General features: G+C 54.0%; 2 protein-coding genes across 2 annotated transcripts in view; both read left to right on the forward strand.

Annotated features, from left to right (window-relative positions):
• Positions 1-25,600, forward strand: part of LOC130277255 (calreticulin-like) — a 272,928-nt gene that overhangs the window by 145,417 nt on the left and 101,911 nt on the right. The window lies entirely within an intron of this gene.
• TTC17 (tetratricopeptide repeat domain 17) overlaps positions 16,985-25,600 on the forward strand; it is an 89,397-nt gene continuing 80,781 nt past the window's right edge. The window contains 1 exon segment of the mRNA XM_056527729.1: positions 16,985-17,451. Coding sequence (XP_056383704.1) covers positions 17,257-17,451 — 195 coding nt within the window. The 5' untranslated portion in view covers positions 16,985-17,256.

The raw sequence follows: 25,600 nt of genomic DNA on the forward strand, positions 1-25,600 counted from the left end.
GTTCAGCCTTCAGGTGCTCCGGTGGGCTGGAAAAGGTGGATAAATTCCTAGGAAAGAGTCTCCTAGGACTGTATCCACCTTTTCCAGCCCATGGGAGCACCTGAAAGCTGAACTAATTTATGCAGGATAAGTCATCAACTGCCGAGCCGAGAAGTTCGTGACGAATCAATTTACTGTAAGTTCGCTCATCTCTAACCTCCTCCCCTGCTTTGACCAACATGATCGATTGCAAGCTCTATAAATTAATCGATCAGTTTCTGAGAGGTCCCCCAGCCCTTTTTATTTTTTAAAGGGGTACTCCGGTGAAAAACTTTTTTTTTTTTTTTTAAATGAACTGTTGCCAGAAAGTTAGAGATTTGTAAATTATTTCTATTAAAAAATCTTAATCCTTCCAGTACTTATTAGCAGCTGTATGCTACAGAGGAAATTCTTTTCTTTTTGAATTTCTTTTTTTTGTCTTGTCCACTGTGCTCTCTGCTGACACCTCTGTCTGTGTCAGGAACTGTCCAGAGCAGCATAGGTTCGCTATGGGGATTTTTCCCCTGCTCTGGACAGTTCCTGATATGGGCATCAGGTGTCAGCAGAGAGCACTGTGGACAAGACAAAAAAAGAAATAAAAAAAAAAAATTTCCTCTGTAGCATACAGCTGCTAATAAGTACTGGAAGGATTAAGATTTTTTAATAGAAGTCATTTACAAATCTGTTTAACTTTCTGGCACCAGTTGATTTAAAAAATAAAAAAAAGTTTTCCACCGGAGTACCCCTTTAATGTTGTACGATGATCTACAGCTGGACTAGTGGGTATATTGTGCCAATGAAAGTCTTGTTTTTATATAATAGTGGTCTGGACCCTCTACCACAGTATTAGTTACAGGTCCCATGTGTATTTGGCTTTCACAGTTCTGTTTTTCTGATACAGAGCTCCAAATCCACTGCATAAAACTGGTTTTCCAACCGGGATACCTCCAGCTGTTGCAAAACTACAACTCCCAGCATGCCCGGACAGCCGTTGGCTGTCCGGGCATGCTGGAAGTTGTAGTTTTGCAACAGCTGGAGGCACCCTGGTTGGGAATCACTGCTTCTATCCCATATTCGCTCACCTACACAGCTTAAACTTAAAAAAAAGTGTCTCCCCCTTCCACCTATGTTGCAAGATAACTCCCATCATGCCCTGAGGATGCTGGAAGTAGTAATTTTGCAACAGCTGGACAAGCTACAGGTTGGGGTCCACCGTGGGGCTTTTTCACAACGTTTTTATTTCTTCAACTCTAAATACAGAATTTCCTACTCTCGTCTTTCGAGCTTATTTATCCTCCCGGAAATGTATGACTAGAACTGCTGTTTTTTTTCTTTCTGTTTATTGTTCATCAGAGTTGGAATGTGTGGTTCTTTTATTTTAATTTTTTTCTTATTTTTGATCTGTAACAAATTCCATGTGCTGGAATAAATTTGTTTTATAAAGGTGTAATGCTTCTCAGCGTCATTGTGTTAATCATCCCAGCAATACCTGACTTAACATCCCAGCAACAAGGTATTCTGTGCCTGTAGGTTTGCACAACAAGAGCTTAAAGGGGTACTCCCCTGGTAAAAAAAAAAAAATATATATATATATATATATATATATATATATATATATTAATATAATATCATTTTTATTATTAAAAATAATAATATATATATATATATATATATATATATATATATATATATATATATATATATATATATATATATATAACAAATATAATTATTTTTGTCTCTATCGGCTCCATTGGGGGACACAGACCGTGGGTTATGCTGCTGTCTCTAGGAGGTGTGACACTATGGTAATAAAAAAAATAAAATAAAAAGTCAGCTGCTCCCAGCAGGATATACCCGCCTTTGGGCTCTGAGCTAGTCAGTTTAAGCTTAGTGTCTGTAGGAGGTGGACGGGTCTGGTTTGCTCCAGACCAGGTCTTCTGATTTTTGTTTTCCTAGTATAGGGACGTGTTAGTTTTTTATTCCTTTTCTTTTCTGTTTTCAGGTGGGGACTCAGGGACTCTGGTTCCCTGTTTCCCCATTGCGAGTAAGGGGGCACAGACATTGCATATATGCGCTGTTAAACCCCCCCCCCCCCCCCCCCGCCAATGGTCAGCGCCTGAGTGGTACCTCATGGGTCTGGGTCCCCCTATTTTTCCTGCTCGCGCATAGCAGCCAGGCGTGATGCAGGTAACTACAGCTGACTGAAGACTTCATTAGGTAAGTTCTTCTGAATGAGGTAAGTACTTTCCCACTTTCTCCTCAGGTAAGCGGACTTGCAACTGCTGGAGGCTCCCTGTTTTTGGCCCACCTTTTCAGGTTGGGCTGGCTTACTGGGAATGGACTTTAATTGAGGACTTTATTCAGGGGAGCAGTGGCACTCTGAGGGGAGCATGTATGTTTGGCACTGTGTGTAGTGTGTTACGTTGAACAGCGCCTTTATATGCGGCTTACAGCCGTGGCGCTAGTACGGGCCGGCTTATTTTCGTTTTCGCCGGCAGCGCCTTATATGCGGCTGACAGCTGCGGCGCTAGTACGAGCTGGGCGCTCTGTGCCGGCTTACTTTCGTTTTCTCCAGCGGTCTCTGCCGGCGTATTAACCGCCCGCTGTCTCCCCGGGCACACATGCGAATGACATGTGCGCTCGGGACAAGGAGCGGGTGCCATTACAGCTCCTTCTCAGCCTGGTTTTAGCTCCGCCCACAGGGCGGTCGGAGCTCTTCTGAGGCGCGCATCAGCCTCCAATCAGCCCCGTGGGCGCGAATTTCAGTCAGAGGGGGGGCCAACTAGTTAGTGCCTCTGCTGCAGGCACGCCCCCCTCTACCATTGGCCGTTCCTTTTCTCACTCTAGCTGCATGGAGCTGTTCTCCTCTCTGCAGCTGCCAGGATACATAGACTTATTTGGTCTGTATGCACTGTAGTACCAAAATGCCTGGCTCTGCCGTTCCCACTTGCCCTACCTGCTCCACTGCTCCCCCAGACCCCCTAGTACCCCCTGATGCCCTTTCGGTCCCGGTGGGTTCAGCCGCTCCACCACCCTGGGTTTCTTCCCTGACCCAATATATGGCGGACTTGACCCAAGTCTCCCGTTCTTTGGCTGAGGCCTCCCGGGTAGTGGTGTCTTCCCTGTGCTGGACCTCTGTGAGGGCCCGCTCCTCGTCTCCTCATGCTTCATGCTCTCACAAGCGTACTAGGGGTGCCTCGTCTGACTCTTCCATTGAGTCTTCAGATAGACGTGGGCGTTCTTGGAATCGCTGCTCTGCCATGCCAGAGCTGTGTACCTGGTCAGGGTTGCCCCCCTCCAGGACTGCCTCTACTCATTCACTTCCCCTGGTGATTTGGTGGATGAGGCTTCAGAGCCGGCATCTGACTCTGAGGACCGCTCGGACTCAATTGCAACGGTGTACTCATTGGTGACAGCCATAAGAGACACCTTTCACTTAGAGGACCCAGGATCTTCGGATGTCTATCCAGAAGTATCCTTTCATCGTGCTAAGCCAGCACCTCAAAGGTTCAGCTCTCCCGCTGATTTTGACGACATTCTGGAATCTGCATGGAAACATCCAGACAAGAGGTTCCCGGGAATCAAGACAATCCAAGAACGTTATCCATTTGTCAAGGACTTTGTCGCTAAGGTGGTTTCCCCTCCCTCAGTGGATCCACCAATCTCTAGGGCGACTACACTGCCTCTGCCTTCAAGGATCCCACGGCTAAGAAGGTAGCATCCTTAGCGAAGTTTGCTTCTGAAGCAGCTGGCTCTTCTGCTCTTCCCATCTTCGCCTCGACATGGGTGTCCAAGGCCCTGTCGGAGTGGTGCCAAACGCCCCTTCAGGATATCTTAGCGGGATCTCCCCCAGAGGAACGATCTGCTCTGGCTCTCCAATGCTCTAAAGCTGGGGACTTTCTGTGCGCAGCTTCCATGTAGTCAGCCCGTTGTTCTGCCTTTGCTGTGGGTCACCTAGTGGCCCTCCGCTGCTTTATGTGGCTTAAAGCTTGTAATGCGAATGCCGCTTCTAAAAGGTCCCTCACTGAGCTTCCCTTTACAGGTGGCTGTCTTTTTGGCAAACGCCTCGATGAGATTATCACTGAGGCAACGGGAGGTAAGCGTTCCTTATTACCTCAAAATAAGGCTCGCCCCTCTTCCCAAAGGAAGTCCTTTTTCCTTTCGGACCTCTGGTTCCAGCTAAGGGTCCGGCCAGGCGCCCTCGCGGGACAAGAAGGCTCCCTCATTCCGGGCACGCCCGGCTTGGAATTCGGACTCCTACCGGTCCGGCAGTTTTGCGCCAAAATCGGGCAAGCGCAAGCCCACTTCTGCATGAAGTGAGGCCCCCACCCGCGGTTTCTTTTCGGGTGGGAGGTCGTCTCTTGTTTTCTGAGACATCTGGACTTCACACATTCAGGACTCTGGGTCAGGGATGTGGTGTCCAATGGTTACTGGATCGACTTCGCCTCCCTTCCGAGGGATCGCGTTTTTCAATCCCGGGTCCCCTGGTCTCCTCCTGGCGAAGCAATTTCGAGCGGCTCTCCCGGGGGTTATCGTCCCCGTTCCTCCAGGGGAACGTTTTCGGGTTTGTGGTCCCCAAGATGGACGGTTCTGTGCGACCAAGCCAACTGTCACCTTCTCATCCACCACTTCAGAATGGAATCTCTCCGTTCGGTGGTGGTGTGTCCCTGGAACAAGGGGAGTTCCCTTCATCGGTGGACATCAAGGATGCCTACCTCAATGTGCCAATATTTCCGGGTCATCATTGGTATCTCCGCTTGCGGTTCCGGAAGGGCACTTTCAATTGGTAGCCCTCCCCTTTGGTTTTGCCACGGCTCCTCGGGTCCTTACAAAGATCCTTGCGCCAGTGTTGGGCCTGTTTGGTGGAGGGGAATCTAGGTGATATCCTATCTGGACGACCCTCTCATCAAGGCTCCAACCAGAGTCCAGACTCTGGAGAATCTGGACGTCACTCTCCACACTCTGACTCTCTTCGGGTGGATGGTCAACTGGGACAAGTCAGTCCTCTGTCCTACCCAGTCTCTAACCTTCCTGGGACTTCGATTCGACGGCCTCTACCTGCATTTGTCTTCCGCCGGACAAACGTCTGGCGCTCTGGTTGGAGGTCTGCTCCCTTCGGACCCAGGTATCAGTCTCCATTAGCACCTGTATGGAAGTCCTGGGTCGGGTGGTGGCAACTCTCTCTCGATGGAACAGGTCTCCTCTGTCCCTCTATCCTCAGATTGTTCTCCCTCGCAGGGTCCGTCAGTCTCTGCTCTGGTGGCTCCGCTCCCCCATTCTTCTCCAAGGGCGGTCACTTCTTCCCCTTCTCTGGCAGGTTGTTACAACGGTGCCAGCCTGTCAGGCTGGGGCGGCGTGTTCAGGGATTGGACGGTCCAGGGACTCTGGTCTCCCCTGGATACCCTTCTTCTGATAAGCATATTGGAATTACGGGCGATTCTTCTTTGTCTTCTTCATTGGGAGTCGCGTCTTCAGTCCCGTCCTGTCCGCGTTCAGTCGGACAACGCCACGGCCGTGGCGTACATAAATCGACAGGGCGGCGCTCGCAGCTCGGCAGCCATGGCCGAGGTGACCAAGATTTTCACCTGGGCGGAGAGTAAGGTTCCGGCCATTTCGGCGTTTCACATTGCGGGAGTGCTCAACTGGGAAGCGGACTTCCTGAGTCGGTCCTCACCCGACCCCGGCAAGTGGTCTCCTCATCCGGAGGTCTTCGCGCAGCTCTGCGACCTCTGGGGCTTTCCGGACGTGAACCTCTTCGCGTTCCGGCACAATCGGAGGATTCTTCCGTTTGTGTCCAAGTCCTGGGACCCTCAGGCTCTGGCTGTGGACGCCCTAGTGCTTCCTTGGGCAGGGTTCGCCCTACCTTATCTGTTCCCTCCTCTTCCGCTCCTTCCTAGGGTGCTGAGGAAGCTCAAGGCAGAGGACGTCCTCGCCTTTCTGGTAGCTCCAGATTAGCCCCGAAGGTCGTGGTACGCCGACGTAGTCAGGCTCCTGGATGACGCTCCTCTGCGCCTTCCGCTCCGCCCGGACCTACTCCCACAGGGTCCTCTTGCCACCCCAATTTACAGTCGCTGCATTTGTTGGCGTGGCGGTTGAGAGTGCGGTTTTGAGGGCCTGCGGGTTCTCTTGCCAAGTCATTCACACCAAGCTCTAGACTCGTAAGCCCTCCTCCGCACAAATTTACCACCCTACTTGGCGGTTTTATTTTTGTTGGTGTGAAGCTCAGGACTTCTCCCCGGTGACCTTCTTTGTTCCCCGTCTTCTCGCCTTTTTTTTTTTGCAGTCGGGGTTGGAACTGGGGTTGTCTCTCAGTTCCCTTAAAGGGCTGGTTTCGGCCCTTGGTTTCTATTTCTCGTGTCCGGACCTTCCTGCAAGGAGTGGCGCACGCTGTTCCTCCTTATCAGTTACCTTCTTCCCCTTGGGACTTTAATTTTGGTTCTGAGTGCCCTCCAGGGTGCACCCTTTGAGCCCCTTAGAGAGGTGTCTCTCCGCCTCCTTTCTTGGAAGGTGGCGTTTCTTGTTGCTATCACCTCCATCCGGAGGGTGTCTGAATTGGCAGCCCTTTCCTGCAGTTCTCCTTTTCTGGTGATCCACCAGGACAAGGTCGTTTTCATGGCCAGTTCCTTTTTTGCCTAAGGTGGTCTCTGCCTTTCATCTCAATGAGGACATTGTCCTCCCGTCCTTTTTGTCCTGCTGCTTCTCATCCTAGGGAGCGCTTACTACACAAGCTGCATGTGGTTCGGGCTGTTCGGTCTTCTCTCCATCACTTCTTCGTTTCGTCAGTGCGATTCCTTTTTCGTCCTTAGGGAAGGTCGTCGCAAGGGACAACCTGCTTCCAAGGCCACCATTTCTAGGTGGATTCGGTCTGCCATTTCGGAAGCCTATTGCTGCAAGGGGAAGATTCCTCCTTTCAGGGTTGTGGCTCATTCCACACGTTCTGTTGGGCATCCTGGGCTCTCCAGAATAGAGCCTCAACCTCGCGAATTTGCAAGGCGGCTACCTGGTCGTCTTTGCACACTATCTCGAGGTTTTACTGAGTTCATACTTTCGCATCGGCTGATGCCAGTCTGGGTCGTAAAGTGTTGCAGGCGGCAGTGGATCGGCCGTCTGATTACTTATCTGCCCACCCAAGGGACTGCTTTGGTACGTCCCACTGTCTGTGTCCCCCAATGGAGCTGATAGAGAAAAGGAGATTTTTTAACACTTATTGTAAAATCTCTTTCTCAAAGGATCCATTGAGGGACACAGCTCCTGCCCTTTTTGGGGTTTTTCCCTGGTTCTCTGTCCGAGGGTGTGTTCAGTTATGTTTTTTCTTCTGGTTCTCGGACAGTTTTGGGGTTTTTCTTTGCCCTATTGGTCTCCTCCTATTGCTCTGGAACTTAAACTGACTAGCTCAGAGCTTGAAGGCGAATATATATCGTGCTGGGAGGAGCTGATTTTTTTTTTTATTACCATAGTGTCACACCTCCTAGAGACAGCAGCATAACCCACGGTCTGTCCCCCCCCAATGGATCCTTCGAGAAAGAGATTTTACGGTAAAAAAAATATTTTTTATTATTAAAAAATATATATATATATATATATATATTTTTATTATTAAAAATAATTAAAAAAAATATATATATATTATATTTTTTTAAATTATAATTAGAAGTTTTTTTCCTAATCTAGTGCCAGAAAATTAAACAGATTTGTAAATTACTTCTATTTAAATATCTTAATCCTTCCACTACTTATCAGCTGCTGTATGCTCCACAGGAAGTTATTTTCTTTTTGAATTTCCTTTCTGTGTGACCACAGTGCTCTCTGCTGACACCTGTCAGTTTAAGGAACTGTCCAGAACAGGAGAGGTTTTCTATGGGGATTTGCTCCTATTCTGGACAGTTCCTGACATGGACAGAGGTGTCAGCAGAGAGCAGTGTGGTCAAATAGAAAGGAAATTCAAAAAGAAAAGAACTTCCTGTTGAGCATACTGCAGCTAAGTATTGGAAGGATTAAGATTTTTAAATAGAAGTAATTTTACTAATGTTTAACTTTCAGGCACCAGTTGATTTAACCCCCTACGGACTCAGGGTTTTTCCGTTTTTTGCACTTTTAATTTTTTCCTCCTTACCATAAAAATCATAATTCTTTAAATTTTGCACCTAAAAATCCATATTATGGCTTATTCTTTGCACCACCAATTCTACTTTGCAGTGACATCAGTCATTTTACCCAAAAATCTACAGCGAGACGGAAAAAAAATCATTGTGCGACAAAATAGATGAAGAAAACGCTATTTTGTAAACTTTAGGGGCTTCCGTTTCTACGCAGTGCATTTTTCGGTAAAAATGACACCTTATCTTTATTCCGTAGGTCATTTGAATCATCCCTTCCCATTTAAAAAAAAAAAACGTAATAAAAACGTGGTGCATAAATGTCCGAACTATAAAAATATATAATTAATCCGCAAGGTCAATGGCGTATGCACAAAAAAATATAGCGTATTTTTGGTCACTTTTTATACCATAAAAAAATGCATATAAAGCGATCAAAAAGTCAGAACAAAACAAAAACGATACCAATAAAAACTTCAGATCACAGCGCGAAAATTTAGCCCTCACACCGCCCCGTATGCGGAAAAACTAGGTATAGGGGGTTAGAAGGACAAGTTTAAACGTATACATTTTTGTGCATGTAGTTATGATTTTTTCCAGAAGTATGACAAAATCAAACCTATATAAGTAGGGTATCATTTTAATTGTATGGACCTACAGAAAAAAAATCAGGTGTCATTTTAACCAAAAAATTTACTGCGTAGAAACGGAAGCCCCCAAAAGTTACAAAATTGCATTTTTTCTTCAATTTTGTTGCACAATTATTTTTTTTTACTGTAGATTTTTGGGTAAAATGACTGATGTCATTACAAAGTAGAATTGGTGGCACAAAATAAGCATCATATGGATTTTTAGGTGCAAAATTGAAAGGGTTATGATTTTTAAAAGGTGAGGAGGAAAAAACGAAAGTGGAAAAATGCTTGGTCCTAAAATCCGACTGGTTGTGCGGCGCTTCTCTGGGATGAAAAAGACTATTTTCGCAGGAATACTGTGTGAACTTTTTATTTCCAATGTACAGTAGTATACAAGGACAATATACAGGGTCCTGCACATCCCGATTCTGTGTATTCGTGTATACTACTTTACATTGGAAATAAAAAGTTTACACAGTATTCCTGCGAAAATAGTCTTTTTCATCCCGGAGAAGCCATACACAACCAGTCAGTCCTTCCCTTGCCACGGCCACCCTGCTAGCGGTGCTAATATACAGCGGCTCCAGGAACCTTGCTACACCTGCCTGCAAATCCTGACCAAACACCAGCGGCCCCCAGAACCTCGCCGCACATCACCTGCCAGCATCCCGACCGCCAGCGGCCCCCAGAACCTCGCCGCACATCACCTGCCAGCATCCCGACCGCCAGCGGCCCCCAGAACCTCGCCGCACATCACCTGCCAGCATCCCGACTGCCAGCATCCCCCAGAACCTCGCCGCACATCACCTGCCAGCATCCTGACCTCCAGCAGCCCCCAGAACCTCGCCGCACATCACCTGCCAGCATCCCGACCGCCAGCAGCCCCCAGAACCTCGCCGCACATCATCTGCCGGCATTCCGACCACCAGCAGCCCCCAGAACCTCGCCGCACATCATCTGCCGGCTTCCCGACCACCAGCAGCCCCCAGAACCTCGCCGCACATCACCTGCCAGCATCCCGACCGCCAGCAGCCCCCAGAACCTCGCCGCACATCACCTGCCAGCATCCTGACCACCAGCAGCCCCCAGAACCTCGCCGCACATCACCTGCCAGCAGCCCCCAGAACCTCGCCGCACATCACCTGCCAGCATCCCGACCGCCAACATCCCCCAGAACCTCGCCGCACATCACCTGCCAGCATCCCGACCGCCAACATCCCCCAGAACCTCACCGCACATCACCTGCCAGCATCCCGACCGCCAACATCCCCCAGAACCTCGCCGCACATCACCTGCCAGCATCCCGACCGCCAACATCCCCCAGAACCTCGCCACACATCACCTGCCAGCATCCCGACCACCAGCGGCCCCCAGAACCTCGCCGCACATCACCTGCCAGCATCCCGACTGCCAGCATCCCCCAGAACCTCGCCGCACATCACCTGCCAGCATCCTGACCTCCAGCAGCCCCCAGAACCTCGCCGCACATCACCTGCCAGCATCCCGACCGCCAGCAGCCCCCAGAACCTCGCCGCACATCATCTGCCGGCATCCCGACCACCAGCAGCCCCCAGAACCTCGCCGCACATCATCTGCCGGCTTCCCGACCACCAGCAGCCCCCAGAACCTCGCCGCACATCACCTGCCAGCATCCCGACCGCCAGCAGCCCCCAGAACCTCGCCGCACATCACCTGCCAGCATCCAGACCGCCAGCGGCCCCCAGAACCTCGCCGCACATCACCTGCCAGAATCCCGACCGCCAGCATCCCCCAGAACCTCGCCGCACATCACCTGCCAGCATCCCGACCGCCAGCATCCCCCAGAACCTCGCCACACATCACCTGCCAGCATCCCGACCGCCAGCATCCCCCAGAACCTCGCCACACATCACCTGCCAGCATCCCGACCGCCAGCAGCCCCCAGAACCTCGCCGCACATCACCTGCCAGCATCCCGACCGCCAGCAGCCCCCAGAACCTGGCCGCACATCACCTGCCAGCATCCCCACCGCCAGCAGCCCGCAGAACCTCGCTGCACATCACCTGCCAGCATCCCGACCGCCAGCGGCCCCCAGAACCTCGCCGCACATCACCTGCCAGCAGCCCCCAGAACCTCGCCGCACATCACTTTGAGTGCATCCCAGAGTTGTGCCTGTAATTTTGCACAACTCTATAAGGTGAGCAGTATTTCATTCATTCTTTTCCAAATCAATTCCTTTCTCTATAAAGGTAACAGCACTACCAGGCGCCATATCTGCATTGTTTTTTTTCGTACACCCCCCTTATATGCAGTTTTACAGTATACTGCAATATATACCAGATTTTTCGCCCAATAGGACGCACCGGCGTATAAGACGCACCCAATTTATAGGTGCATAATCTAAAAAAATTAAGATTTTGAACCCAATAGTGGTCTTCAACCTGCGGACCTCCAGATGTTGCAAAACTACAACTCCCAGCATGCTGAGAGTTGTAGTTTTGCAACATCTGGAGGTCCGTAGATTGAAGACCACTGCATAGGAGGTAATAATCACGTGTCCCCGCCGCTCTGGACCTGTCACCGCTGCCCTGGATGTCGCTCCATCTCTGTCGCTGTGTCCCCGTCGCTCCGGAACGTCTCTGCTGCCGGCCGGGTATCCTCTTTCTCCGTCGCCGCCATCACGTCGTTACGCACGCCGACGCACGTATGCGACGACGTGATGACGAGGAAGGAGAGCGCCGGCCATATAGGGGATCCCTGAATGGAGAAGACATTGAGGAGGCAGGTAAGGTCCCCCCCGGCGTCCTGTAAGCACTAACCCGGCCATTCAGTCGGGCTGTTCGGGACCGCCGCGGTGAAATCGCGGCGGTCCCGAACAGCCCGACTGAACAGCCGGGTTAGTGTCACTTTCCCTTCAGACGCGGCGGTCAGCTTTAATCGCCGCGTCTGAAGGGTTAATACAGGGCATCACCGCGATCGGTGATGTCCTGTATTAGCCGCGGGTCCCGGCCGTTGATGGCCGCAGGGACCGCCGCGATAGGGGTGTATTCGCCGTATAAGACGCACCAACTTTTTCCCCCCAGTTTTGGGGAAGAAAAAGTGCGTCTTATACGGCGAAAAATACGGTAGGTATTGGAGCACACAGTACAAGCAACTACATAGTGAACTCAACTAGGGGAACTAATAAATAAAAAGTACACCGGCTGGAAGAAGCGCTGTGAAAGCGTGAAACAGTCTGTCCCGCTTGCGTCCTCCACCTCTGACATGTATCAATAAAATGTCGTATGGACGGTGAGTGCAGTCCCTGTCTTCTTTTTATTGTTAAAAAAAACAAAAACAAAAAAGAAGTGTACACTCTGCAGGTCAGCATGAATACAGTAATATAAAAAAAAATAAAAAAAAAACCACACAACTACCAGCATAGATACTGCAAATGGTATTCGCTAACCCTGGCTGTATAATTCCGCAGATGCCAGAGCGTTTTCTCTAATATTTGGCCATATAAAGGGGCATTCCTCAATATCTTACTAGTATATGTGCTATTATAGATGAGAAAACCTTACGCCATTTGATGAATTTGGCGCACGACAACATTACCCCCCAAGTCCGCCTATTTTTTCCACTTGTTCCGTCAGCGCGCGGCACTGGAAATAAACGAAGCAAATGCTGCCTCACTTCCCTGCTCTGCATCCTCCTCCTCCCCCTGCTGCCCTAAATGATCCTGCGGGCACATTTGAGGGTGGGGGGCATCAGAGGACCAACACCACATCACTTCATCTGGGGGCAGGGGGGGTGGGGTTCCACCTGTCCCCAACATAACTGACTTGTTCAGGCTGCATTCACACGGCCGTCTAGACCCGTCCCATTCTTCTCCCAACAAAAATAAAAACAAAAAAAGGACAGTAACGGATGCAAACGGATGTTATCCATTTGGATCCATTGTTGTTCAGTTAATAAACCCAAAAAATATATATATATATATATATATATATATTTTTTTTTAATTTTTTTTTTTTTGCTCTGAGCATGCTCAGAAGTAAAAACGGATAAAAAAACGGAATGAAAAAATCTGCGGACCCCCGGGTTCTACCATGCAGCACCCACCTTAAGCGGCTTCCGGAACCGCTGGAGGTCCTCACGCTGAGTTCCTCTCGACCACGAGGATGGAGCATAGTGATGTCACGGCTCCTCCCCCGTGTGACGTCACGCTCTGCCCCCTCAATGCAAGTCTATTGGAGGGGCATGACAGCTGTCACGCCCCCTCCCATAGGCTTGCACTGAGGGGGCGGAGCTTGATGTCACACGGGGGTGGAGCCGTGACGTCATTATGCTCTGTCCCCGTGATCGCCAGTAATCCGACCCGGAGCGAACACGCTCCGGGGACTGATTCTAACGGGGTGCGGCGTAGAAGATCACGGGGGTCCCCAGCAGCAGGACCCCCGCGATCAGGAATCTTATCCCCTATCCTTTGGATAGGGGATAAGATGTCTTAGCGCCGGAGTACCCCTTTAAATTTACTTTATTCGTTTTTTTTCTTCCGTTTTTTTTAAGGGAGAAAAAAATACTGCATGTGCCGTTTTTTTCTGCCGTCAAAAAAACGGAAATGAGCGCAGACGGGTACAAACGGATGTAAACGGATTGTAAAAAAAAATCCCATTGACATGAATGGGATTTTTTAAAAACTGTTTTTAATCCGTTTACAACCTGCAAGAACGGAACCGAAACCGGGATAAAAAAAAACGGGGACAGACGGCGGCCGTGTGAACGCACACATAGACAGCTTTCCAGGGCTGAAGTGACATGGTGCGAGTTTGTGTGTAAATCACGGCGCTGCAAGTCGCACATAACGGATCAGTGCCCGCTGCATAAAACTAGTGTAAAGCACTGCACATGGTAGTTCATGTTCAAATATGATCAAAAGCAAAAGTCGCAGGGGAACTGACAGACTTTTTGTGCGACAATTTTAGATAAAAAAAAAAAGTTTCTTAAAGGGGTACTCCGCCCCTAGACATCTTATCCCCTATCCAAAGGATAGGGGATAAGATGTCAGATCGCCGGGGTCCTGCTGCTGGGGACCCCCGGGATCTCGGCTGCAGCACCCACCTCAATGGCTTCCAGCATCGCTGGAGGCTTCGGATCTTGACCACGCGAGCGAAAGAGCGTGACATCACTACTCTGCCCCCGTGTGACGTCATGCCCCGTCCCCTCAATGCAAGTCTATGGGAGGGGGCGTGACGGCCGTCACGCCCCCTCCCATAGACTTGCATTGAGGGGCGGGGCATGACGTCACGCTCTTCCGCTCGCGTTGGTTTGGATCCGAAGCCTCCAGCGTTGCCGGAAGCCGTTGAGGTGAGTGCTGCAGCCGAGATCCCGGGGGGTCCCCAGCAGCGGGACCTCCGCGATCTGACATCTTAACCCCTATCCTAGGCATTTTTTAATAGCTCGGACAATTACGCACGTGCCAATACCAAATGTTTATTTTTATTATGTTTACATATTTTTATATGCAAAAGGGGGGTGATATAAACTTTTAATATGGAAGGGGTTAATGGGTGTTTTTAAACTTTTTTTTTAAATACACTCTTTTAGGAGGAATTTAGATTCCTCATACAGATCAATGCATTTACATTGAACTCCATTGATCTGTGTTCATTTGGTTGAGGCAGGCTCAATCAAATGCAGATCTATGGGGCAGCCATGAATGCAGAGGTAAGCCCTCCGGCTACCTCCACAGGGGATCCCCCCCCCCCCCCCCAAAATCGCGCTGGGGGGGGGTCGATCCACCTCACTAGACCACCAGGGATGGTTAAAAGATAAAGGTGCTCTCTGCTGACCTCTGCTGTTCATTTTAGGAACTGTCCAGAGCAGGAGAAAATCCCCATAGCAAACATATGCTGCTCTGGACAGTTCCTAAAATGGACAGCAGAGGTCAGCAGAGAGCACTGTGGTCGTGACATCAGAGAAATCCAAAAAGAAAACCATTTCCTCTGTAGAATACAGCCCCTAAAATGTACTGGAAGAATTAAGATTTTTTAATAGAAGTAATTTACAAATCTGTTTAACTTTCTGGCACCAGTTGATTAAAAAAAAAAAGTTTTCCACGGTAGTACCCCCTTAATAATGTAAAACAAAATTAAAAGAAATATATTAGTTTTTACAATTACATGGCCCCTTTATCCATTTTAATATTGCAGCTACATTTTTATGTCCCTGAATTGGTCCCTGATTGAAAATTAATAAAAATGTAATTAAAAAAATATATAAATTTCATTCTCTACAATTTTTTCCATCCCCACTGCATCATTTTATTTAATTTTTTTATGGTAACCTACAAAATGTATTTTAAAGAAAAACCTGTTAACTCCATCTCTTTTGAGATCGCTTAAAGGGGTAGTCCAGTGGTGAAAAACTTATCCCCTCTATCCTAAGGATAGGGGATAAGTTTGAGATCGCAGGGGGTCCGACCGCTGGGGCCCCCTGCGATCTCTCTGTACGGGGGCCAGGCTCTCCGGCCAGATAGCGGGTGTCGACCCCCGCACGAAGCGGCGGCTGACACGCCCCCTCAATACATCTCTATGGCAGAGCCGGAGCAGCGCTCCGGCTCTGCCATAGAGTTGTATTGAGGGTGCGTGTCGGCCGCCGCTTCGTGCGGAGGTTGACACGCCCCCTTCCCACGGGCTGTCGGGGCTCCGTACAGGAGATCGCAGGGGGCCCCAGCGGTCGGACCCCCAGCGATCTCAAACTTATCCCCTATCCTTAGGATAGGGGATAAGTTGTTCACCACTGGACTACCCCTTTAAGTAAAAAAAAAAAAAAAAAAAACATCCACAAAAACACCAATGTTAAAACCCACAAGGCTTTTTATTGGGGCGTTGTTTCACTCCCTTATATGGGAGAAAAACGCCAACATTTTACCTAAAACTGGTCGGATCCAAACGGCTACTATCTGGTCCCAACAGACCCCATTCACTTGCATGGGGTCCGTCGGTGATCCGGTGATTTTACAGGAATTTAAGTGAGAAAAAAAAAATAGTGCTTGCATAATTTTTTTCTCTTGTCCTTCTTGCCGGATTGCCGACGGAAAGCTGAATAGCGGAGTCTGACGGCAATGTAAACGAGGCCTAATAGAACTGACTTGTACTTTCATTAAAGGGGTAAATCAACTGGCGCCTGAAAGTTATACAGATTTGTAAATTACTTCTATTTAAAAAAAAAATCTTAATTCTTCCAGTACTTATCAGCTGCTGTATGATCCACAGGAAGTTGTGTAGCTCTTTTGGTCTGAACACAGTGCTCTCTGCTGACACCTCTGTCCATGTCAGGAACTGTCCAGAGCAGGAGAGGTTTGCTATGAGGGTTTTCTCCTACTCTGGACAGTTCCTGATATGGACAGAGGTGTCAGCAGAGAGCACTGTGGTCAGACAGAAAATTCAAAAAGAAATGAACTTCCTGAGGAGCATACATCAGCTGATAAGTACTGGAAGGATTAAGATTTTTAAATAAAAGTAATTTAGAAATCTGTTTAATTTTCTGTCACCAGTTGATTAGAAAAAAAATAGTTTACCCCTTTAATGATTATTGGGCTCTTGCTGTTGTAATTTTTCTTCAGCATATTAGAGCACAGTTCACATTTTGCGTTTTATACACACAATTTGTGATCTTAAAATAAAAATTATCATTTCACGCATTATTATTTGTTTGAATTAGATTATATCTTGTGCTTTTTCTGTGCATTAAAATTTGGGAATTAGATCAGGTGTTTGGAATTCTTTTTGGCTAGGATAAACAAGGGTTAATTGTAGAATGGGAATTGGCGTTCCCTCTCCGCCCCCTCTTAGCGGTATAAGGAAAAAAAACGCCAATTGTGTTGAACATTTCATTAGTCCCTATTGACTTCAATGTAACATCCGGCTATGGCGCTTTTGTCACGAAAAAAAAAAAAAAACGCCGAGGTGCCAGTTGGTGCTTTTATTTTATGTTATAGGGTTTTTGCCCCCAAAAAAAGGTGGGAACTTGCACCAAAGCCTAAAAATGGCGGTGTTTTTTTTATTTTATTTTTTTGCCGTTTTTTTTTTTCACCCAATTTTAGTAATGAGAAAAACGCAGGGAACATAAAATGACAAACATTAATACACGCTGTTTTTGAAAAAAAATAAAATACTATTATAAATTAAAACCTACAAAAACTGCACAATTATGGGGCAGGTTTTTTTGTAGTTATTTTTTTTTTTTTTTTTTTAATTATAGAAAAAAGTGAAAGCAAGAAACAAGTTGAGTGTAAACTTCAGCCTACAGGTAATTCGCAGACATTTTATAGTCACGTGACCTCGTAACCGATTCCGTGTTGTCGCTCTTTCCGTGTCTGTACAGTCGCATGCGTCTTTCTGTGTTCACTGTACAGGACTCCTATTGGCCGCACTGCAGTACCGCACAGTCACTGCTTGTACATTACGGCACTTCCGGTAGAGTTTGCCTCTACCAAGATGGTTGCCAAAGTGCTTCCTGTTCCGTAGTGTGTGCCGGAAGTGATGACAGCGGGAAAGATGGCGGAGAGCAGGAGCGGGCCGCAATATTCCTCCGAGACCGGAGCACCGGCGGCCGCAGTGTGGATTCCCCAGGGCTGGGCCTGTCTGCTCGGGGTCTTCTCTCTGCTCTGGACTGTGGGGCCCTCAGGGGCCACAACACACTGGGTGGTGACTGAGGACGGAAAAATCCAGCAGCAGGTAAGAGAAAGGTGAAGGGGGCACAGGACACTGACAGGAGGAGGGTGAGGGGGGCACAGGACACTGACAGGAGGAGGGTGAGGGGGGCACAGGACACTGACAGGAGGAGGGTGAGGGGGGCACAGGACACTGACAGGAGGAGGGTGAGGGGGGCACAGGACACTGACAGGAGGAGGGTGAGGGGGGCACAGGACACTGACAGGAGGAGGGTGAGGGGGGCACAGGACACTGACAGGAGGAGGGCGAGGGGAGCACAGGACACTGACAGGAGGAGGGCGAGGGGGGCACAGGACACTGACAGGAGGAGGGCGAGGGGAGCACAGGACACTGACAGGAGGAGGGCGAGGGGAGCACAGGACACTGACAGGAGGAGGGCGAGGGGAGCACAGGACACTGACAGGAGGAGGGCGAGGGGAGCACAGGACACTGACAGGAGGAGGGCGAGGGGCACAGGACACTGACAGGAGGAGGGCGAGGGGCACAGGACACTGACAGGAGGAGGGCGAGGGGCACAGGACACTGACAGGAGGAGGGCGAGGGGAGCACAGGACACTGACAGGAGGAGGGCGAGGGGAGCACAGGACACTGACAGGAGGAGGGCGAGGGGAGCACAGGACACTGACAGGAGGAGGGCGAGGGGGCACAGGACACTGACAGGAGGAGGGCGCGGGGAGCACAGGACACTGACAGGAGGAGGGCGAGGGGAGCACAGGACACTGACAGGAGGAGGGCGAGGGGAGCACAGGACACTGACAGGAGGAGGGCGAGGGGAGCACAGGACACTGACGGGAGGAGGGCGAGGGGAGCACAGGACACTGACGGGAGGAGGGCGAGGGGAGCACAGGACACTGACAGGAGGAGGGCGAGGGGGCACAGGACACTGACAGGAGGAGGGCGAGGGGGCACAGGACACTGACAGGAGGAGGGCGAGGGGGCACAGGACACTGACAGGAGGAGGGTGAGGGGGGCACAGGACACTGACAGGAGGAGGGCGAGGGGAGCACAGGACACTGACAGGAGGAGGGCGAGGGGAGCACAGGACACTGACAGGAGGAGGGCGAGGGGGCACAGGACACTGACAGGAGGAGGGCGAGGGGGCACAGGACACTGACTGGAGGAGGGCGAGGGGGGGGCACAGGACACTGACAGGAGGAGGGTGAGGGGGGGGCACAGGACACTGACAGGAGGAGGGCGAGGGGGGGCACAGGACACTGACTGGAGGAGGGCGAGGGGGGGCACAGGACACTGACAGGAGGAGGCGAGGGGGGGCACAGCACACTGACAGGAGGAGGGTGAGGGGAGCACAGGACACTGACAGGAGGAGGGCGAGGGGGCACAGGACACTGACAGGAGGAGGGCGAGGGGGGGCACAGGACACTGACAGGAGGAGGGCGAGGGGGGCACAGAACACTGACAGGAGGAGGGCGAGGGGGGGCACAGGACACTGACAGGAGGAGGGCGAGGGGGGGGCACAGGACACAGGACACTGACAGGAGGAGGGCGAGGGGGCACAGGACACTGACAGGAGGAGGGCGAGGGGGCACAGGACACTGACAGGAGGAGGGCGAGGGGGGGCACAGGACACTGACAGGAGGAGGGCGAGGGGGGGCACAGGACACTGACAGGAGGAGGGCGAGGGGGGGCACAGGACACTGACAGGAGGAGGGTGAGGGGGGGCACAGGACACTGACAGGAGGAGGGCGAGGGGGGGCACAGGACACTGACTGGAGGAGGGCGAGGGGGGCACAGGACACTGACAGGAGGAGGCGAGGGGGGGCACAGCACACTCACAGGAGGAGGGTGAGGGGAGCACAGGACACTGACAGGAGGAGGGCGAGGGGGCACAGGACACTGACAGGAGGAGGGCGAGCGGGGGCACAGGACACTGACAGGAGGAGGGCGAGGGGGGCACAGAACACTGACAGGAGGAGGGCGAGGGGGGGCACAGGACACTGACAGGAGGAGGGCGAGGGGGGGGCACAGGACACAGGACACTGACAGGAGGAGGGCGAGGGGGCACAGGACACTGACAGGAGGAGGGCGAGGGGGCACAGGACACTGACAGGAGGAGGGCGAGGGGGGGCACAGGACACTGACAGGAGGAGGGCGAGGGGGGGCACAGGACACTGACAGGAGGAGGGCGAGGGGGGGGCACAGGACACTGACAGGAGGAGGGCGAGGGGGGCACAGGACACTGACAGGAGGAGGGCGAGGGGGGCACAGGACACTGACAGGAGGAGGGCGAGGGGAGCACAGGACACTGACAGGAGGAGGGCGAGGGGAGCACAGGACACTGACAGGAGGAGGGCGAGGGGGGCACAGGACACTGACAGGAGGAGGGCGAGGGGGGCACAGGACACTGACAGGAGGAGGGCGAGGGGGGCACAGGACACTGACAGGAGGAGGGCGAGGGGGGCACAGGACACTGACAGGAGGAGGGCGAGGGGGGCACAGGACACTGACAGGAGGAGGGCGAGGGGGCACAGAACACTGACAGGAGGAGGGCGAGGGGAGCACAGGACACTGACAGGAGGAGGGCACAGGACACTGACAGGGGGAGGGCGAGGGGAGCACAGGACACTAACAGGAGGAGGGCGAGGGAAGCACAGGACACTGACAGGAGGAGGGTGAGGGGGCACAGGAATCTGAAAGCAAAAGGGTGAGGGGGGGCACAGGAGACTGACAGAAGGAGGGGGGCACAGGATACTGACAGGAGGAGGGCGAGGGGGGGCACAGGACACTGACAGGAGGAGGGCGAGGGGGGCACAGAACACTGACAGGAGGAGGGCGAGGGGGGGCACAGGACACTGACAGGAGGAGGGCGAGGGGGGGGCACAGGACACAGGACACTGACAGGAGGAGGGCGAGGGGGCACAGGACACTGACAGGAGGAGGGCGAGGGGGCACAGGACACTGACAGGAGGAGGGCGAGGGGGGGCACAGGACACTGACAGGAGGAGGGCGAGGGGGGGCACAGGACACTGACAGGAGGAGGGCGAGGGGGGGCACAGGACACTGACAGGAGGAGGGTGAGGGGGGGCACAGGACACTGACAGGAGGAGGGCGAGGGGGGGCACAGGACACTGACTGGAGGAGGGCGAGGGGGGCACAGGACACTGACAGGAGGAGGCGAGGGGGGGCACAGCACACTCACAGGAGGAGGGTGAGGGGAGCACAGGACACTGACAGGAGGAGGGCGAGGGGGCACAGGACACTGACAGGAGGAGGGCGAGCGGGGGCACAGGACACTGACAGGAGGAGGGCGAGGGGGGCACAGAACACTGACAGGAGGAGGGCGAGGGGGGGCACAGGACACTGACAGGAGGAGGGCGAGGGGGGGGCACAGGACACAGGACACTGACAGGAGGAGGGCGAGGGGGCACAGGACACTGACAGGAGGAGGGCGAGGGGGCACAGGACACTGACAGGAGGAGGGCGAGGGGGGGCACAGGACACTGACAGGAGGAGGGCGAGGGGGGGGCACAGGACACTGACAGGAGGAGGGCGAGGGGGGCACAGGACACTGACAGGAGGAGGGCGAGGGGGGCACAGGACACTGACAGGAGGAGGGCGAGGGGAGCACAGGACACTGACAGGAGGAGGGCGAGGGGAGCACAGGACACTGACAGGAGGAGGGCGAGGGGGGCACAGGACACTGACAGGAGGAGGGCGAGGGGGGCACAGGACACTGACAGGAGGAGGGCGAGGGGGGCACAGGACACTGACAGGAGGAGGGCGAGGGGGGCACAGGACACTGACAGGAGGAGGGCGAGGGGGCACAGAACACTGACAGGAGGAGGGCGAGGGGAGCACAGGACACTGACAGGAGGAGGGCACAGGACACTGACAGGGGGAGGGCGAGGGGAGCACAGGACACTAACAGGAGGAGGGCGAGGGAAGCACAGGACACTGACAGGAGGAGGGTGAGGGGGCACAGGAATCTGAAAGCAAAAGGGTGAGGGGGGGCACAGGAGACTGACAGAAGGAGGGGGGCACAGGATACTGACAGGAGGAGGGCGAGGGGAGCACAGGACACTGACAGGAGGAGGGCGAGGGGGCACAGGACACTGACAGGAGGAGGGCGCGGGGAGCACAGGACACTGACAGGAGGAGGGCGAGGGGAGCACAGGACACTGACAGGAGGAGGGCGAGGGGAGCACAGGACACTGACAGGAGAAGGGCGAGGGGAGCACAGGACACTGACAGGAGGAGGGCGAGGGGAGCACAGGACACTGACAGGAGGAGGGCGAGGGGAGCACAGGACACTGACAGGAGGAGGGCGAGGGGAGCACAGGACACTGACAGGAGGAGGGCGAGGGGGCACAGGACACTGACAGGAGGAGGGCGAGGGGGCACAGGACACTGACAGGAGGAGGGCGAGGGGGCACAGGACACTGACAGGAGGAGGGTGAGGGGGGGGCACAGGACACTGACAGGAGGAGGGCGAGGGGGGGCACAGGACACTGACTGGAGGAGGGCGAGGGGGGGCACAGGACACTGACTGGAGGAGGGCGAGGGGGGGCACAGGACACTGACAGGAGGAGGGTGAGGGGAGCACAGGACACTGACAGGAGGAGGGCGAGGGGGCACAGGACACTGACAGGAGGAGGGCGAGGGGGGGCACAGGACACTGACAGGAGGAGGGCGAGGGGGGCACAGAACACTGACAGGAGGAGGGCGAGGGGGGGCACAGGACACTGACAGGAGGAGGGCGAGGGGGGGGCACAGGACACAGGACACTGACAGGAGGAGGGCGAGGGGGCACAGGACACTGACAGGAGGAGGGCGAGGGGGCACAGGACACTGACAGGAGGAGGGCGAGGGGGGGCACAGGACACTGACAGGAGGAGGGCGAGGGGGGGCACAGGACACTGACAGGAGGAGGGCGAGGGGGGGCACAGGACACTGACAGGAGGAGGGCGAGGGGGGGCACAGGACACTGACAGGAGGAGGGCGAGGGGGGCACAGGACACTGACAGGAGGAGGGCGAGGGGAGCACAGGACACTGACAGGAGGAGGGCGAGGGGGGCACAGGACACTGACAGGAGGAGGGTGAGGGGGGCACAGGACACTGACAGGAGGAGGGCGAGGGGGCACAGAACACTGACAGGAGGAGGGCGAGGGGAGCACAGGACACTGACAGGAGGAGGGCACAGGACACTGACAGGGGGAGGGCGAGGGGAGCACAGGACACTGACAGGAGGAGGGCGAGGGAAGCACAGGACACTGACAGGAGGAGGGTGAGGGGGCACAGGAATCTGAAAGCAAAAGGGTGAGGGGGGGCACAGGAGACTGACAGAAGGAGGGGGGCACAGGATACTGACAGGAGGAGGGCGAGGGGAGCACAGGACGCTGACAGGAGGAGGGCACAGGAGACTGACAGGAGGAGGTCGAGGGGGCACAGGACACTGACAGGAGGGGGGCACAGGACACTGACAGGAGGAGGGTGAGGGGGGCACAGGACACTGACAGGAGGAGGGCGAGAAGGGCACAGGACACTGACACGAAGTGGGCGAGGAGGGCACAGGACACTGACAGGAGGAGGGCGAGGGGGCACAGGACACTGACAGGAGGAGGGCGAGGGGAGCACAAGACACTGACAGGAGGAGGGTGAGGGGGCACACGACACTGATAGCAGGAGGAGGGCGAGGGGGCACAGGACACTGACAGGAGGGGGGCACAGGACACTGACAGGAGGAGGGTGAGGGGGGCACAGGACACTGACAGGAGGAGGGCGAGAAGGGCACAGGACACTGACACGAAGTGGGCGAGGAGGGCACAGGACACTGACAGGAGGAGGGCGAGGGGGCACAGGACACTGACAGGAGGAGGGCGAGGGGAGCACAAGACACTGACAGGAGGAGGGTGAGGGGGCACAGGACACTGACAGGAGGAGGTTGAGGGGGGCACAGGACACTGACAGGAGGAGGGCGAGGGGGGGGGCACATGACACTGACAGGAGGAGGGCGAGGGGGGGCACAGGACAGTGACAGGAGGAGGGCGAGGGGGGGCACAGGACACTGACAGGAGGAGGGCGAGGGGAGCACAGGACACTGACAGGAGGAGGGCGAGGGGGGCACAGGACACTGACAGGAGGAGGGCGAGGGGAGCACAGGACACTGACAGGAGGAGGTTGAGGGGGCACAGGACACTGACAGGAGGAGGGTGAGGGGGCACAGGACACTGACAGGAGGAGGAGGGTGAGGGGGCACAGGACACTGACAGGAGGAGGAGGGTGAGGGGGGCACAGGACACTGACAGGAGGAGGAGGGTGAGGGGGGCACAGGACACTGACAGGAGGAGGAGGGTGAGGGGGGCACAGGACACTGACAGGAGGAGGAGGGTGAGGGGGGCACAGGACACTGACAGGAGGAGGAGGAGGAGGAGGGTGAGGGGGGCACAGGACACTGACAGGAGGAGGAGGGTGAGGGGGGCACAGGACACTGACAGGAGGAGGAGGGTGAGGGGGCACAGGACACTGACAGGAGGAGGTTGAGGGGGGGCACAGGACACTGACAGGAGGAGGGTGAGGGGGCACAGGACACTGACAGGAGGAGGTTGAGGGGGGCACAGGACACTGACTGGAGGAGGTTGAGGGGGGCACAGGACACTGACAGGAGGAGGAGGGTGAGGGGGGCACAGGACACTGACAGGAGGAGGTTGAGGGGGGCACAGGACACTGACAGGAGGAGGAGGTTGAGGGGGGCACAGGACACTGACAGGAGGAGGTTGAGGGGGGCACAGGACACTGACAGGAGGAGGTTGAGGGGGGCACAGGACACTGACAGGAGGAGGTTGAGGGGGGCACAGGACACTGACAGGAGGAGGGTGAGGGGGCACAGGACACTGACAGGAGGAGGAGGGTGAGGGGGGCACAGGACACTGACAGGAGGAGGGTGAGGGGGCACAGGACACTGACTGGAGGAGGTTGAGGGGGGCACAGGACACTGACAGGAGGAGGTTGAGGGGGGCACAGGACACTGACAGGAGGAGGTTGAGGGGGGCACAGGACACTGACAGGAGGAGGTTGAGGGGGGCACAGGACACTGACAGGAGGAGGGTGAGGGGGGCACAGGACACTGACAGGAGGAGGAGGGTGAGGGGGGCACAGGACACTGACAGGAGGAGGAGGGTGAGGGGGGCACAGGACACTGACAGGAGGAGGAGGGTGAGGGGGGCACAGGACACTGACAGGAGGGTGAGGGGGGCACAGGACACTGACAGGAGGAGGAGGGTGAGGGGGGCACAGGACACTGACAGGAGGAGGTTGAGTGGGGCACAGGACACTGACAGGAGGAGGGCGAGGGGGGGCACAGGACTGACAGGAGGAGGGCGAGGGGGGCACAGGGCACTAATAAATTAGTGGAGGAGGGGGGGGGGTGATAGGGTTATGCAATTCTCCCAAATATAAGATGTATCCATTTATTTGTGGTCTTAATGATCTTGAATTGTTGTTCTCTGCTCCATTATCGTTCAGTCCTGTCCTATATGTGACCACAGGTTTGCAGACATGTCAGGAGGGATTTTTTCCCTCTCCGTCTTTAAAGGGGTACTCCGCCCCCAGACATCTTATCTCTTATTCAAAGGATAGGGGATAAGATGTCTGACTGCGGGGGGGGGGGGGGGGGAAGAACCACAGACACCCGATGCACAGAGCGAACTGACGCCATGCCCCCTCCCATAGACTTGCATTGACGGGGCGTGGCTGTGACATCACGAGCCTCCATCACTGCACCCGACGCTCTAAACAATCCCCGATGTAATGAAGAATTCTGTTTCTTGAAGAGAACTGTGTCCCGAACAGCTGATGATAAATGCTGAGTCAGCACTGGCACCTTGATTGGCTGAGGTGCACACACCCGCCCCATACTATTGGTTGTTGTTTGGGGAGGGGGGGGGGGTGCAGTCTCGCTCTGCTCACCATTTTGCAGCCTTCCTGCCTGGACACAGTTCTCTGCAAACCCCTCCGCTCTCATGTACTCAGCTTTTCCCTTTTCCCCAGCTTTTCCCGATCTTTGTGCTCACTCTGACAGCTGTCAGAGAGGACAGATCAGGGGAACAATTCTCTAAAGCAGTGGTCTCCAACCTGCGGACCTCCAGATGTTGCAGAACTACAACTCCCAGCATGCCTGGACAGGGCATGATGGGA

The sequence above is a fragment of the Hyla sarda genome, chromosome 6, assembly GCF_029499605.1.
Source record: "Hyla sarda isolate aHylSar1 chromosome 6, aHylSar1.hap1, whole genome shotgun sequence".
Lineage (NCBI taxonomy): Eukaryota > Metazoa > Chordata > Amphibia > Anura > Hylidae > Hyla > Hyla sarda.